Source organism: Bos mutus, chromosome 11 (assembly GCF_027580195.1).
Source record: "Bos mutus isolate GX-2022 chromosome 11, NWIPB_WYAK_1.1, whole genome shotgun sequence".
Taxonomy (NCBI): domain Eukaryota; kingdom Metazoa; phylum Chordata; class Mammalia; order Artiodactyla; family Bovidae; genus Bos; species Bos mutus.
Window position 1 is genome coordinate 4,548,387 of NC_091627.1, and position 14,234 is coordinate 4,562,620.

General features: G+C 41.2%; 1 protein-coding gene across 4 annotated transcripts in view; it reads left to right on the forward strand.

Moving 5' to 3' along the window:
* The window catches only part of SETX (senataxin), an 88,349-nt gene that overhangs the window by 12,517 nt on the left and 61,598 nt on the right, over window positions 1-14,234 (forward strand). For all 4 annotated transcript variants that reach the window (XM_070378782.1, XM_070378781.1, XM_070378783.1 and 1 more), the window contains 2 exons: window positions 10,381-10,591; window positions 12,787-12,896. In XM_070378782.1, the coding sequence (XP_070234883.1) occupies window positions 10,381-10,591; window positions 12,787-12,896 (321 nt within the window). The remainder of the gene's footprint in view (window positions 1-10,380; window positions 10,592-12,786; window positions 12,897-14,234) is intronic.

Sequence of the window (14,234 nt, forward strand, 5' to 3'; positions counted from 1 at the left end):
CGCTGGATCATCGAAAAAGCAAGACAGTTGCAAAAAAACATCTATTTCTGCTTTATTGACTATGCCAAAGCCTTTGACTGGATCACAATAAACAGTGGAAAATTCTTCAAGAGATGGGAATACCAGACCACCTGACCTGCCTCTTGAGAAACCTATATGCAGGTCAGGAAGCAACAGTTAGAACTGGACATTGAACAACAGACTGGTTCCAAATAGGAAAGTACGTCAAGTATGTCAAGGCTGTGTATTGTCACCCTGCTTATTTAACTTACATGCAGAGTACATCATGAGAAATGCTGGGCTGGAAGAAGCACAAGCTGGAATCAAGATTTCTGGGAGAAATATCAATAACCTCAGATATGCAGATGACACCACCCTTATGGCAGAAAGTGAAGAGGAACTAAAGAGCCTCTTGATGAAAGTCAAAGAGGAGAGTGAAAAAGTTGGCTTAAAGCTCAACATTCAGAAAACGAAGATCATGGCATCTGGTCCCATCACTTCATGGGAAATAGATGGGGAAACAGTGGAAACAGTGTCAGAATTTATTTTTCTGGGCTCCAAAATCACTGCAGATAGTGACTGCAGCCATGAAATTAAAAGATGCTTACTCCTTGGAAGGAAAGTTATGACCAACCTAGATAGCATATTCAAAAGCAGAGACATTACTTTGCCAACAAAGGTCCGTCTATGGGGTCGCTGAGAGTCGAACAGTACTGAGTGACTTGACTTTCACTTTTCACTTTAATGCATTGGAGAGGGAAATGGCAACCCACTCCAGTGTTCTTTCTTGCCTGGAGAATCCCAGGGACAGGGGAGCCTGGTGGGCTGCCGTCTATGGGGTCGCACAGAGTCGGACACGACTGAAGCCACTTAGCAGCAGCAGCAGTCAAGGCTATGGTTTTTCCTGTGGTCATGTATGGATGTGAGAGTTGGCCTGTGAAGAAAGCTGAGCACTGAAGAATTGATGCTTTTGAACTGTGGTGTTGGAGAAGACTCTTGAGAGTCCCTTGGGCTGCAAGAAGATCCAACCAGTCCATCCTAAAGGAGATCAGTCCTGGGTGTTCTTTGGAAGGAATGATGCTAAAGCTGAAACTCCAGTACTTTGGCCACCTCATGCAAAGAGTTGACTCATTGGAAAAGACTCTGATGCTGGGAGGGATTGGGGGCAGGAGGAAAAGGGGACAAAGAGGATGAGATGGCTGGACGGCATCACTGACTCAATGGACGTGAGTTTGAGTGAACTCCGGGAGTTGGTGATGGACAGGAAGGCCTGGCGTGCTGCAATTCATGGGGTCTCAAAGAGTTGGACACAAGTGAGCAACTGAACTAAACTGATAGAATGAGTTTGGGAGTTTACCTTCCTCTGCAATTTTCTGGAAGAGTTTGAATGGGATGGGTGTTAGCACTTCTCTAAATTTTTTCTAAAATTTACCTGTGAAGCCAGATTCTGCGCTTTGGTATGTTGGAAGATTTTTTATTACAGTTTTGATTTCTGTGCTTGTGATGGGTCTGTTAAAGCTTTTCTGTTTATTCCTGGTTCAGTTTTGGAAGGTTATACTTTTCTAATAATTTGTCCATTTCTTCCAAGTTGTCCATTTTTTTGGTATATAATTGCTTATAGTAGTCTTTGATCTTTTGTATTTCTGTGTTGTCTGTTGTGATTTCTCCACTTTCATTTCTAATTTTATTGATTTGATTCTTTTTTTTCCTTGGTGAGTCTGGCCAAAGATTTGTCTATTTTATTTATCTTCTCAAAAAACCAGCTTTTACTTTTGTTGAGTTTTGATATAGTCTCCTTTGTTCTTTTTCACTTTATCTCTGCTCTAATTTTCATGATTTCTTTCCTTCTACTAACTTCAGGATTCTTTTCACTTTTTCTAGTTGCTTTAGGTGTAAAGTTAGGTTGTTTATTTGATGTTTCTCTTGTTTCTTGAGGTAGGCTTGTGTTGCCATGAGCCTCCCTCTTAGCACTGCTTTTACTGAACCCCATAGATTTTGGAAAATTATTGTAAATTTTAGATTTAAATGAAGAAAGTAGGGAAAACCACTGGACCATTCATGTATGACCTAAATCAAATCCCTTGTGATTATACAGTGGAAGTGACAAATAGATTCAAGGGATTAGATCTGATAGAGTGCCTGAAGAACTATGGATGGAGGTTTGTAACATTGTACAGGAGGCAGTGATCAAGACCATCTCCAAGAAAAAGAAATGCAAAAAGGCAAAACGGTTGTCTGAGAAGGCCTTACAAGTATCTGTGAAAAGAGAAGCTAAAGGCAAAGGAGAAAGGAAAGATATACCCATTTGAATGCAGAGTTCAAAGAAGAACAAGGAGAGACAAGAGAGCCTTCCTCAGTGATCAGTGCAAAGAAATAGAGGAAAACAATAGAACGGGAAAGACTAGAGATCTCTTCAAGAAAATTAGAGTTCCAAGGGAACATTTCGTGCAAAGATGGGCACAATAAAGGATAGAAATGGAATGGACCCAGCAGAAGCAGAAGATATTGAATAGAGGTGGCAACAATATACAGAAGAACTATACAAAAAAGATCTTAATGGCTCAGATAACCACGATGGTGTAATCACTCACCTAGAGCCAGACATCCTGGAATGCAAAGTCAAGTGGGCCTTAGGAAGCCTCACTACAAACAAAGCTAGTGGAGGTGATGGAATTCCAGTTGAGCTGTCTCGAATTCTAAATGATGATGCTGTGAAAGTGCTGTACTCAATATCCCAGCAAATTTGGAAAACTCAGCAGTGGCCACAGAACAGGCAAAGGTCAGTTTTCATTCCAATCCCAAAGAAAGGCAGTGCCAAAAAATGTTCAAAGTACTGCATAGTTGCACTCATCTCACATTCTAGCAAAGTAATGCTCAAAATTCTCCAAGCCAGGCTTCAACAGTACATGAACCATGAACTTCCAGATGTTCAGGCTGGTTTTAGAAAAGGCAGAGTGCCAACATCCGCTGGATCATGGAAAAAGGAAGAGTTCCAGAAAAACATCTATTTATGCCTTATTGACTATGCCAAAGCCTTTGACTGTGGATCACACAAACTGGAAAATTCTTCGAGATGGAAATACCAGACCACCTCACCTGCCTCCTGAGAAATATGTGTGCAAATCAGAAAGCAACAGAAATGGACATGGAACAATAGGCTGGTTCCAAATTGGGAAAGGCATCAAGGCTGTATATTGTTACCCTTCTTACTTAACTTGCAGAGTACATTATGCGAAATGCCAGGCTGGATGAAGCACAAGCTGGAATCAAGGTTGCTGGGAGAAATATCAATAACCTCAGATATGCAGATGACACCACCCTTATTGCAGAAAGTGGAGAACTAAAGAGCATCTTGATGAAAGTGAAAGAGGAAAGTGAAAATGCTAGCTTAAAAGTCAAAATTCAGAAAACTAAGATCATGGCATCTAGTCCCATCATTTCATGGCAAATACATGGGGAAACAATGGAAACAGTGGGAAACTTGCTTTTTTGGGTTCCAGAATCACTGCAGATGGTGACTGTAGCCATGACATTAAAAGATGCTTGCTCTTTTGAAGAAAACCTATAACCAACCTAGACAGCGTATTAGAAAGCCAGAGACATTACTTTGCGAACAAGGGTCCACCTAGTCAAAGCGATGGTTTTCCAGTAGTCATATATGGATGTGAGACCATAAAGAAAGCTGAGTGCCAAAGGATTGATGCTTTTGAACTGTGGTGTTGAAGAGTCTTGAGAGTCCCTTGGACTTCAAGAAGATCCAACCAGTCCTTTTAAAGGAAATCAGTCCTGAATACTCACTGGATGGACTGATGCTGAAGCTCTTGTACTTTGGCCACCTGATGAGAAGAACAGACTCATTAGAAGAGACCCTGATGCTAGGAAAGATTGAAGGCTGGAGGAGAAGGTGATGACAGAGAATGAGATGTTTGGATGGCATCACTAACTCGATGGACATGAGTTTGAGCAAGCTCCGGGAGTTGGTGATGGATGATAGGGAGGCCTGGCGTTCTGCAGTCCATGGGGTCGCAGAGAGTCAGACACAACTGAGCAACTGAACTAATAGGTTTGGGATTGTCTTGTTTGCATTTGTTTCTATGCATATTTTGATTTCCTTTTTGATTTCTTTCTTGATCTGGTTATTCAGAAGCATGTTGTTCAGCCTCCATGTTTGTATTTTTAATAATTATTTTTTTCATCTAAGCATATTGTGATCAGGAAAGATGCTTGAAATGATTTCAATTTTTAAAAATTTCAGTTCAGTTCAGTCGCTCAGTCATGTCCGACTCTTTGCGACCCCATGAATTGCAGCACTCCAGGCCTCCCTGTCCATCACCAACTCCTGGAGTTCGCTCAAACTCACGTCCATTGAGTCGGTGATGCCATCCAGCCATCTCATCCTCTGTCATCCCCTTTTCCTCCTGCCCCCAATCCCTCTCAGCATCAGAGTCTTTTCCAGTGAGTCAACTCTTCACATGAGGTGGCCAAAGTACTGGAGTTTCAGCTTTAGCATCATTCCTTCCAAAGAACACCCAGGACTGATCTCTTTTAGGATGGACTGGTTGGATCTTCTTGCAGCCCAAGGGACTCTGAACAGTCTTCTCCAACACCACAGTTCAAAAGCATCAATTCTTTGGTGCTCAGCTTTCTTCATAGGCCAACTTTCACATCCATACATGACCACTGGAAAAACCATAGCCTTGATTAGATGGACCTTTGTTGGCAAAGTAATGTCTCTGCTTTTGAATATACTATCTAGGTTGGTCATAACTTTCCTTCCAAGGAGTAAGCGTCTTTTAATTTCATGGCTGCAATCACCATCTGCAGTGATTTTGAAGCCCAAAAAAGAAAGTCTGACACTGTTTCCACTGTTTCCCCATCTATTTCCCATGAAGTGATGGGACCAGATGCCATGATCTTCGTTTTCTGAATGTTGAGCTTTAAGCCAACTTTTTCACTCTCCTCTTTGACTTTCATCAAGAGGCTCTTTAGTTCCTCTTCACTTTCTGCCATAAGGGTGGTGTCATCTGCATATCTGAGGTTATTGATATTTCTCCCAGAAATCTTGATTCCAGCTTGTGCTTCTTCCAGCCCAGCATTTCTCATGATGTACTCTGCATGTAAGTTAAATAAGCAGGGTGACAATACACAGCCTTGACATACTTGACGTACTTTCCTATTTGGAACCAGTCTGTTGTTCAATGTCCAGTTCTAACTGTTGCTTCCTGACCTGCATATAGGTTTCTCAAGAGGCAGGTCAGGTGGTCTGGTATTCCCATCTCTTGAAGAATTTCCCACTGTTTATTGTGATCCAGTCAAAGGCTTTGGCATAGTCAATAAAGCAGAAATAGATGTTTTTTTGGAACTGTCTTGCTTTTTCGATGATCCAGCGGATGTTGGCAATTGGATCTTTGGTTCCTCTGCCTTTTCTAAAATTTACCAAGGCTAAATTCATGGCCCAGGATGTGATCTGTCCTGGAGAATGTTCCATGTGCACTCGAGAAAAAGGTGAAATCCATTATTTTCGGATGAAATGCCCTATAGATATCAATTAGGTCTGACTGTCGATTGTATCATTTAAAGTTTGTGTTTCCTTGGTAATTTCCTGTTTTTATTGATCTATCCATAGGTATGAGTGAGGTATTAAAGCCCCCCACTGCTACTTTGTTACTATTAATTTCCCCTTTCATACTTGTTATCATTTGCCTTACATATTGAGGTGCTTCTATGTTGGGTGCATATATATTTATAATTGGTATATCATCTTCTTGGATTGACCCTTTGATCACTATATAGTATGTCCTTTTTTGTCTCTTAAGCTCATTTTATCTGATATGAGTATTCCTAGTCCTGCTTTCTTTTAGTCTCCATTTGCATGAAATGTCTTTTCCAGCCCTTCGCTTTCAGTATATATGTGTTCCTAGGTTTGAGGTGGGTCCCTTGTAGATAGCATATATAGGGGTTGTTTTTGCATCCATTCAGCCAGTCTCTGTGTTTTGGTTGGAGCATTTAACCCATTTACATTTAAGGTAATTATTAGTAAGTATGATCCTGTTACCATTTATTTTGTTGCTTTGGGTTTTTTTGTTTTTTAATCTTTTCTGTGTTTCCTGTCTAGAGAAGATCCTTTAGCATTTGTTGAAGAGCTGGTTGGTGGTGCAGAATTCTCTCAGCTTTTGCTTGTCTGTAAAGCTTTTGATTTTTCCTTCATATCTGAATGAAATCTTTGCTGGGTAGAGTAATCTTTCTTGTAGGTTTTTCTCTTTCATCACTTTAAGTATGTCCTGCCATTCCCTTCTGGCCTGAAGAGTTTCTGTTGAAAGATCATGTATTATCCTTATGGGGATCCCCTTGTGTGTTATTTGTTGCTTTTCCCTTGGCTGCTTTTAATATTTGCTCTTTGTGTTTGATCTTTGTTAGTTTGATTAACAAACTAACAAAGTTTTGGGTTGTTTTGCCTTGGGTTTATCCTGTTTGGTATTCTGGATTTCTTGGACTGGGTGGCTATTTCCTTCCCTATTTTAGGGAGGTTTTTGACTATTAAGTATTTTCTCATGGCCTTTCTATTTGTCTTCTTTTGGGACACCTATGATTCGAATATTGGGGCATTTAGCATTGTCCCAGAGGTCTCTGTGATTGTCCTTATTTCAATTCTTTTTTCCTCTCTGCTTCATTTATTTCCACCATTCTATCTTCCACCTCACTTATTCTCTCTTCTACCTCTGTTATCCTCCTGTTGGTTCCCTCCAGAGTGCTTTTAATCTCAGTTATTGCGTTGTTCATTACTGATTGACTCTTCTTTATTTCTTCTAGGTCCTTGTTAAACATTTCTTGCATCTTCTCAATCTTTGTCTCTAGTCTTATTTATCTGTAACTCCCATTTTGTTTTCAAGATTTTGGATCATCTTTACTGTCATTATTCTGAATTCTTTCTCAGGTAGACTGTCTCCTATTTTGTTTGATTTAGTGGGTTTTTATCATGTTCCTTTATCTGCTGAATATTTATCTACGTTTTCATTTTGTTTAGATTGCTGTGTTCGGGGTGCCCTTTCTGCCAGCTGGAAGTTCATGGTTCCTCTTAATTGTGGAGTTTGCTCCCTGTGGATGTGTTTGGACTAGTGGCTTGTCAAGGTTTCCTGGTTGAGGGAGCTTGTGTCTGTGTTCTGGTGGGTGGAGCTGGAGCTCTTCTCTCAGGAGTGCATTGAAGTGTCCAATAGTGAGTTTTGGGGTGCCTGTGGGTTCATCATGGCTTTGGGAAGCCCATCTTTTAATGTTGAGGGTTGTGTTCCTGTTTTGCTGGAGAATTAGTGTGGTTTGTCTTGCACTGAATCTTTTTGTCTTTTGGGTGGAGCTTGGTTTTAGTGTAGGTATGGAGAATTTTGCGTGAGCTCTTGTCTATTAAAGTTCCCTGGAGTCAGGGGTTCTCTGATGTTTTAAAGTTTTAGAGTTAAGCCTACTGACTCTGGCTTTTGGTCCTTTTCTTACAGTAACCTCAAGACTTCATACAGCATACAGCACAGAAGATTAAACCCTTAGGTTAATGGTGAAACAATTCTCCATGGCCAGGAACACCCAGAGAGATACACAGAGTTATATAGAGAAGAGAATAGGGAGGAGGGAGGTAGAGGTTACTAGGAGGAGAAAGGGGAGTCAAAAGGACAGAGAGCATTCTAGCCAGTAATCAAATCCCTTAGTGAAAATGGATACTGAAGATGAGATTCTTAAAGGTACAAAATTGATAACAAAAAGAAGCAAAGAGTAGAGGTAGAGGTTAGACTTTCAGAAATGCAATATAAAAAATATAAAACAAAATCACAAAAATTTTAAAAACATATATATGGAATTTGATTTTTTAAAAAAGCTTTTTTTTGGGGGGAGTGTTAATAGTAGGCTGTGAAAATGAAAGTTAAAGGAGTAAATAACTCAAAGTTTTAAAAAACTTAAAAAGTGGTAATAGAAAAAATATATCTAGGAATTTCTCTGGTGCTCTTGTGGGCATTGTGGGGTCAGTTCAGTGTCAGATAGTCCTTTGTTCTGGCTTGTACTTGTTCCCGAGGTCTACAGGTGCCTCAAATGCACTGTCTCAGTATTAAGTGCAGGGTTTTAGTTTGTTGCACCTGTCACTTCCAGAATGGTTCCTCTTCCTTTGTTTATTTTGGCTTCCTCTGTTCTCAAGTCTCTTCAGTGTCTAATTTCTGCTCTGACACAAGGGGTGAAGGTGGCCACTTATTCAGGCTCACTTGTTCAGATGTGTTGTGGGAGGGAGGGATACTGCAACAGATCTGCTGGCACGTGTCGGGCGTGCCTGCAGTGGATGGACCACCCTGGGTTTGCCACAGCCCGAGGCTCAGGCTCCAGGGTGCTCTGCAAGGGCTCTGTCCCAGGTGGGCCCTGCATCTTGTGCACGTTCCATGTCTCAGCTGCTCAGGTTCTTGGGCGCTCCATAAGGGCACAGACCCAGATGGGCTGTGCGTTTTGTACCCTTCCCAAGTCTGAGCAGCTCAGGTGACCAGGTGCTTGGTGAGCTCACTGTCTCAGGCGGGCCGTGCATCTTACTCACCTCCCCGGTCCTGGCTGCTTGGTTTCCTGGGTGTGCTACAAGAGCAGAGTCCCAGGTGTGCTGTGTGTCTCCCATGGAGAGCTGATCAGGCTGTGACACTCCTGGTAGATGTCAACCATCCAGGATCCCAGGAAGACGTGGTTAGCAGTTGGGAGCCTGCTCACAGTTTGGTGGAAGATGCGGACCCTGGGGCCAAGATTGAAGCAGCACTTTGCCTTCTGGCTCTGGCTGTTGGATGCCTCCCTTCGGCCTCCGGAGATGGAGGGCCGTATATGGCAGCTGGCTTGCTCTCCTTTGGTATTTGCTCAATCCTTTGTTCTGTGAGCCTGCCAGGGGTCACTATGCAGTGTTAGAGCCTTTTGCGGGAAAGGTTTTTTTATTTTTTTGTCTCTGACCATCCCATGGTTTGGGTAGCTATCTCATATGAGCTCCTCAGATTGTCTTCAGGACATTGGGTCCCGGACCTTACCCTAAGGACCAGTGATGCAGCCTGCGCCTCCCTGCGTAGTCCCCACTCACTGGTGGCAGACGCAAGCAAGCATCTGTGCCACTTTTCCATCTCCACTTAGAGTTGCAGTTAGGCACGTGTTCTGTGGATTTTTTTTTTTTCTTGGCCTTCCAGTTACGTTGCCCTTTGAGATTCCAAAACTCCCCACAGACAGGCATGTGAGAGGGTTTCCTACTGTGTGGAAACTTCTTCATGACTCCCTCCTCAGGACGGTCTCTGTGCTTAAATCTTTTGTCTCTGATTTGTCTTTTATATTTTGTCCTACCTCCTTTCAAAGAGGTTGGGCTGCCTTTCTGGATGCCTGATGTCCTCTACCAGCGTTCAGAAGTTGTTTTGTGGAAGTTGCTTAACGTTCCGATAATCTTCTGATAAATTTGTGGGGGAGTAAGTGGTCTCCCTGTCCTATTCCTCTACCTTGTTGGGACCACTCCTCTCTCTTTTCATTTTTTTAACGGGTAGGTGGTATAAGTCAGTGAAGTGAAAGTGTTACTTGCTCAGTCATCTCATGACTCTTTGGATCCCATTGAACATGTAGCAGCTTCTCTGTCTATGGAATTCTCTAGGCAGGAATACTGGAGTGGGTAACCCTTCCTTTCTCCAGGGAATCTTCCTGACCCAGGGACTGAACCTCCTGCATTGCAGGTGGATTCTTTACCACGTGAACTACCAGGGAAGCCCCCAAAATCATTAAGGAGAAGCATATTTTTTATTGATAGTAACCAAAATGAAATACAATTTTAAATGTGTGGCTTTGAATATTTAGTTTATTACATATATCTGATGGAAAATGAAACACAGACCATAGAGATACGTATAATACCACGAAGAGGAGAGGGGATGCTTACGAACCTACTGAGAGAACTTTGACATGTACAGAATTCTCTAGCTATTAACCTAAGTAGTGTCTTAATGCTAAAACTGATGTTTCGAGATAGTTACCTCTGGCTGGAACATGAAAGGGGAGTCACAAAAGGCCCAGCTTGTGCCTTAACAAAGAAGCTCCACCTTCTCCTTTCCAACAGAGTGTAGTTGACAGAGATATTGATGTATTTATAGCAAAACTCCACAAAAGCAATGTTTTAAACATCTCATACTCTGTGTGCTCATGTTCCTGTATCGTAAAAGCCACATAAAAGTTGCAAAGCTATGTTTAGTGACTGGTTTCTTTAAATAAATCTAATATGTGGTGTTAGTACTTCTTTAAACTTATGAATTTTTATACTCAGGAAAAAGCTTTCTAGAAGGATCACTGCATGCAGTATATTTTGTTGATAATAAGATACAGAGCACATGGTTCATTTTTCTTTTCCTGTAGGTTTTATGGGAATTAGAAACCTTACGTCTCATAAATCACTTTGAAAGATCCATGAAGGCAGAAATTGGAGATGATGATGAGTTATATATAGTAGACAACAACGGAGAGGCACAGCTGTTCGATTTCACTGGCCAAGACTTTGAAAATAAGCTTCGAGTTCCTCTTCTTGAAATACTGAAATATCCATATCTGCTTTTACATGAGCATGTCAGTGAGTATCTTGGGTGTTTTCACAGTTGTATCAGTTTTATTTTAAGAATCGTAAGAATTTTGGTTATCTGTACTGAAAAATCTGTTCCTTAAATGTATAATTAGGGTACTTGGTATTTTTTCCAAACATAGTAAAGTGAATTACACAGTGAATACCATATATATACCACATAGATGATTCTGCACTTGCTAACATGTAACTCTACTTGCTTTATCTGTCCATTTATTCATCTGTTCATTCAGTTAATTTTCATTCTTGGAATCTGCTTATAGCAGGGTTTCTCAGACCTGGCACTGTTGACATTTTGAACTGGATAATTCTTGGTGGGTGGGCCTGTAGGATGTTACAGGAACATCCCTGACCTCTCTCCACTAGATGTCAGTAGTGGCTTTCTCTCCCTTCTGCCCTGGTTGTGACCACCAAAAATGTCTCTAAAGTAAAAGTAAATGCCTCTCAGTCATGTCTGACTCTTTGCGACCGCATGGACTGTAGCCTACCAGGTTCCTCCGTCCATGGGATTCTCCAGGCAAGAACACTGGAGTGGGTTGCCATTTCCTTCTCCAATGCATGAAAGTGAAAAGTAAAAGTGAAGTCGCTCAGTTTGTCTACTTGAAAGTTATACAGTCGTGTCCAACTCCTAGCGACTCCATGGACTGCAGTCTACCAGGCTTCTCCGTCCATGGGATTTTCCAGGCAAGAGTACTGGAGTGGGGTGCCATTGCCTTCTCCGAAAAATGTCTCTAGATAGTGCCAAATGTCCCGTGGGAGTTGAGGGGTGGGGCCAGAGAGAGGCAAAATTGCCAGATTCAGAACCACTGGTCTATAGTAGTTTTTAGTAATTACTCTGACATAGCATATTATAACTGCCTAGGTTTTGGTCCTTTGTATTTGCATTTCTTAATACAAATCTCTTGAAGATATTTTTCTGATCTGTCAAATCTAACAAAACAACAGTACCTTTAGGTACCTACTACTGTATCTAGGCCATGTTCAGATTTTTCCAGTAGTTGCAGAATTTTTTTGGCAGGTTTATTTAAATTAGAGTGCAGTCAAGGACTTTGCATTGGTTGCATTTAGTTCATGTTTCTTACGTCTTTTAATCCAGAATCATTTACTCTTACATACACGCACACGTATTTTTTTTCATTTGCTGTAACTTTTGCTGAGACCAAGAGGTTTACCCTGTAGAATAATGCACTCACTAGATATTTTTATTGCTGTCTTGTCATGTTATTTAACTTCTTTCTCTATTCTATTTCAGTATACTGAAAAGTAGATCTAAAGATTTACTAGAGAAATCAGTTATTTCTAAATAAATTCAAAATAGATTTTTAAACTCTTTAATAAGCCACTTTTCAAGCATTTATTAAACAGTACCATATCTAGAAAAGTATATAAGCTTATTAGTTTTTCATAAATACACTTGTGTAGCTGGCATGCAGGTCAAGAAACAAAAAAAAAAACATCAACACCCCAGGAGTTGTTCTCCTACTTTTCCAGTCATTATTCCTCTTCCCCAAAGCTAACCACTGTCACTGTGATATTCTTTTGAGGCTTGATGAGTTGACTCATCTGATAGGATGCATGTGTAAGTCTGTTCAGTAAACTTCTGGAAGTAATGAAGAAATTTCCATAAAGCAGTGGGGTTAGGATAGTGCTGGCACAGATAGACTGATGGGAACAGTATAGAGAGTCGAGAAGAAACCAAGTATATTTGGGGAATTTAGTGTTTGATGATGATAGTATTTCAACCACTGGAGGAAATGGGGTACTTGGTAACTGAGAGTAGGACAAAATAGCCATTTGTGGATAAAGTTGATACCACTCTGATACAAAATGAAGTCCATGTGGGGTCAACATGTAGAATGCTAATGGAATTGGACTATAACCCTACTTCCAAGAAGATGCCCTCTGGAGATAATTATGCCCTGTGTGAAAGAAGATGTTTGTACTAATAAAGTCAGTCATTCATAGGAATATATTATGAATTACATGATGACTACCATATATATACCACAGTCTTTCAGAAGATTGAATACTGTTCCTACATTTACACCATTTTTTGCCTCAGTTTACAAAAAAGAAAAATGAGAAACTTCATTTACTTAGAGGGTAACCGAAGAAGCCAGATTTAGGGAATCTTGTTAAGTTGATAAGTTTTGTCTTACATTTACTGCTTTATTTTTTCTGTTTAGATGAATTATGTGTTGAAGCACTTTGCCGGATGGAACAAGCTAATTGCTCCTTTCAAGTTTTTGACAAACATCCAGGGATCTATTTATTTTTGGTTCATCCCAATGAAATGGTAAGTGTCAGTGACAGGCAGTAGAAGAGGATATCTTCTTTTGTACCAATAGATGACTAACTATAATAGAAGTTTTGGTGTGTACTTTGTGTAAAATATTTGCCAAAATTATTCTTTCGTTGTAAAATTACTGCAGTTAAGGAGAGAGTGCTTTAGTGGGGGTGGGGGGGTCAAAGAAGAAGAGATTTAAGAGAGTAAGGAATCCTTCTGACAGGTGATGCTCCAATTTAAAAGCCAAGGGAATGATTCAGACTTCTTTTAATATGTTGACCTGAGCTAATGAAGGACTGTTCTCTGTTGCTTTTCTTGCCAGCCTGCCCTACTCCAAGCACATGGAAATACCGCTTAAAACATTTAAGATTATTTTGTTAGTGAACGAGGTTTTTAAAAGGTGATGAGGTATGGGGAGGACAAGAAGATTAGTTCCTAGGTGCTGGACAGAAGGAGGAACAGAAGGAGGACAGTAAGAATCAGAGCAGTAGGTAGAACAGAAGCAGAGAGCAACTCCAGAGTTTTGGAACCTGACGTTGAGCTGATGGCTGGGGTTTGCAGATTTATCACATGTGATGAGGCAGCATGTGCTGTGGGTCTGTGCACATTGGCCTCTTGAGTTACAGTGTTAAAAGTTGTGCAGGGCAGCTCTGCTGATGGAGGGCCAGTAAAGAGCCTTTAAGTGGCAAAGAAAGAACATGTTAATGGTGTTTCAAGAAAAATGGTGATGAATTTCAGTCTCTTCTGTGCCAAACCCTAACAATGATAGAAAAAAAATTCAAAAACAGATGAATTTGAAAAGCTGTAAAATCACACAGTTCAATTCCTTTGAACCAGTAAGGGAGCACAAGCACAAAGTGATGAGTGGTGGAAACTTGTAGTCCTGGCTGGCAGTAGGTAGCAGGGGATTGAGTTTGTGCAGGATAACAGGAATTACAAGTGTACTCGCTGCTAGGGTAGACCCAGAGTCAAGGGCTCTGCTTAAATGAGATGGGGCCTTCCTTCCTGTGAAAGAAGATTGACAGAAAGTACCACCAGCGGCTGTCTAGGACTGGCTTTCTTAAAGCTGCAAACCAGTAGAAGAAGCTGGTCCAGCTGAACAACCAGGTCCTGGTTCTGCCATTGCAGGCTTCGGGACTGAGTCTGCAGGGCCAGGAGTGACTGGATTCTTCACTATAGGCTTATTTTAGAGGTGAGGAAACTGAGTCAGGAGACTTATCCACGGTTATACATTCTAGTTTGTGGTGACTGGGATTTGTGTACAGGCAACCTGACTCCATAAAGTAGCCTGTGGGAGAGGCCTCGGGTTGGGCGGTCATAGACCCAGGTGTGCATTCTGGGTGGATG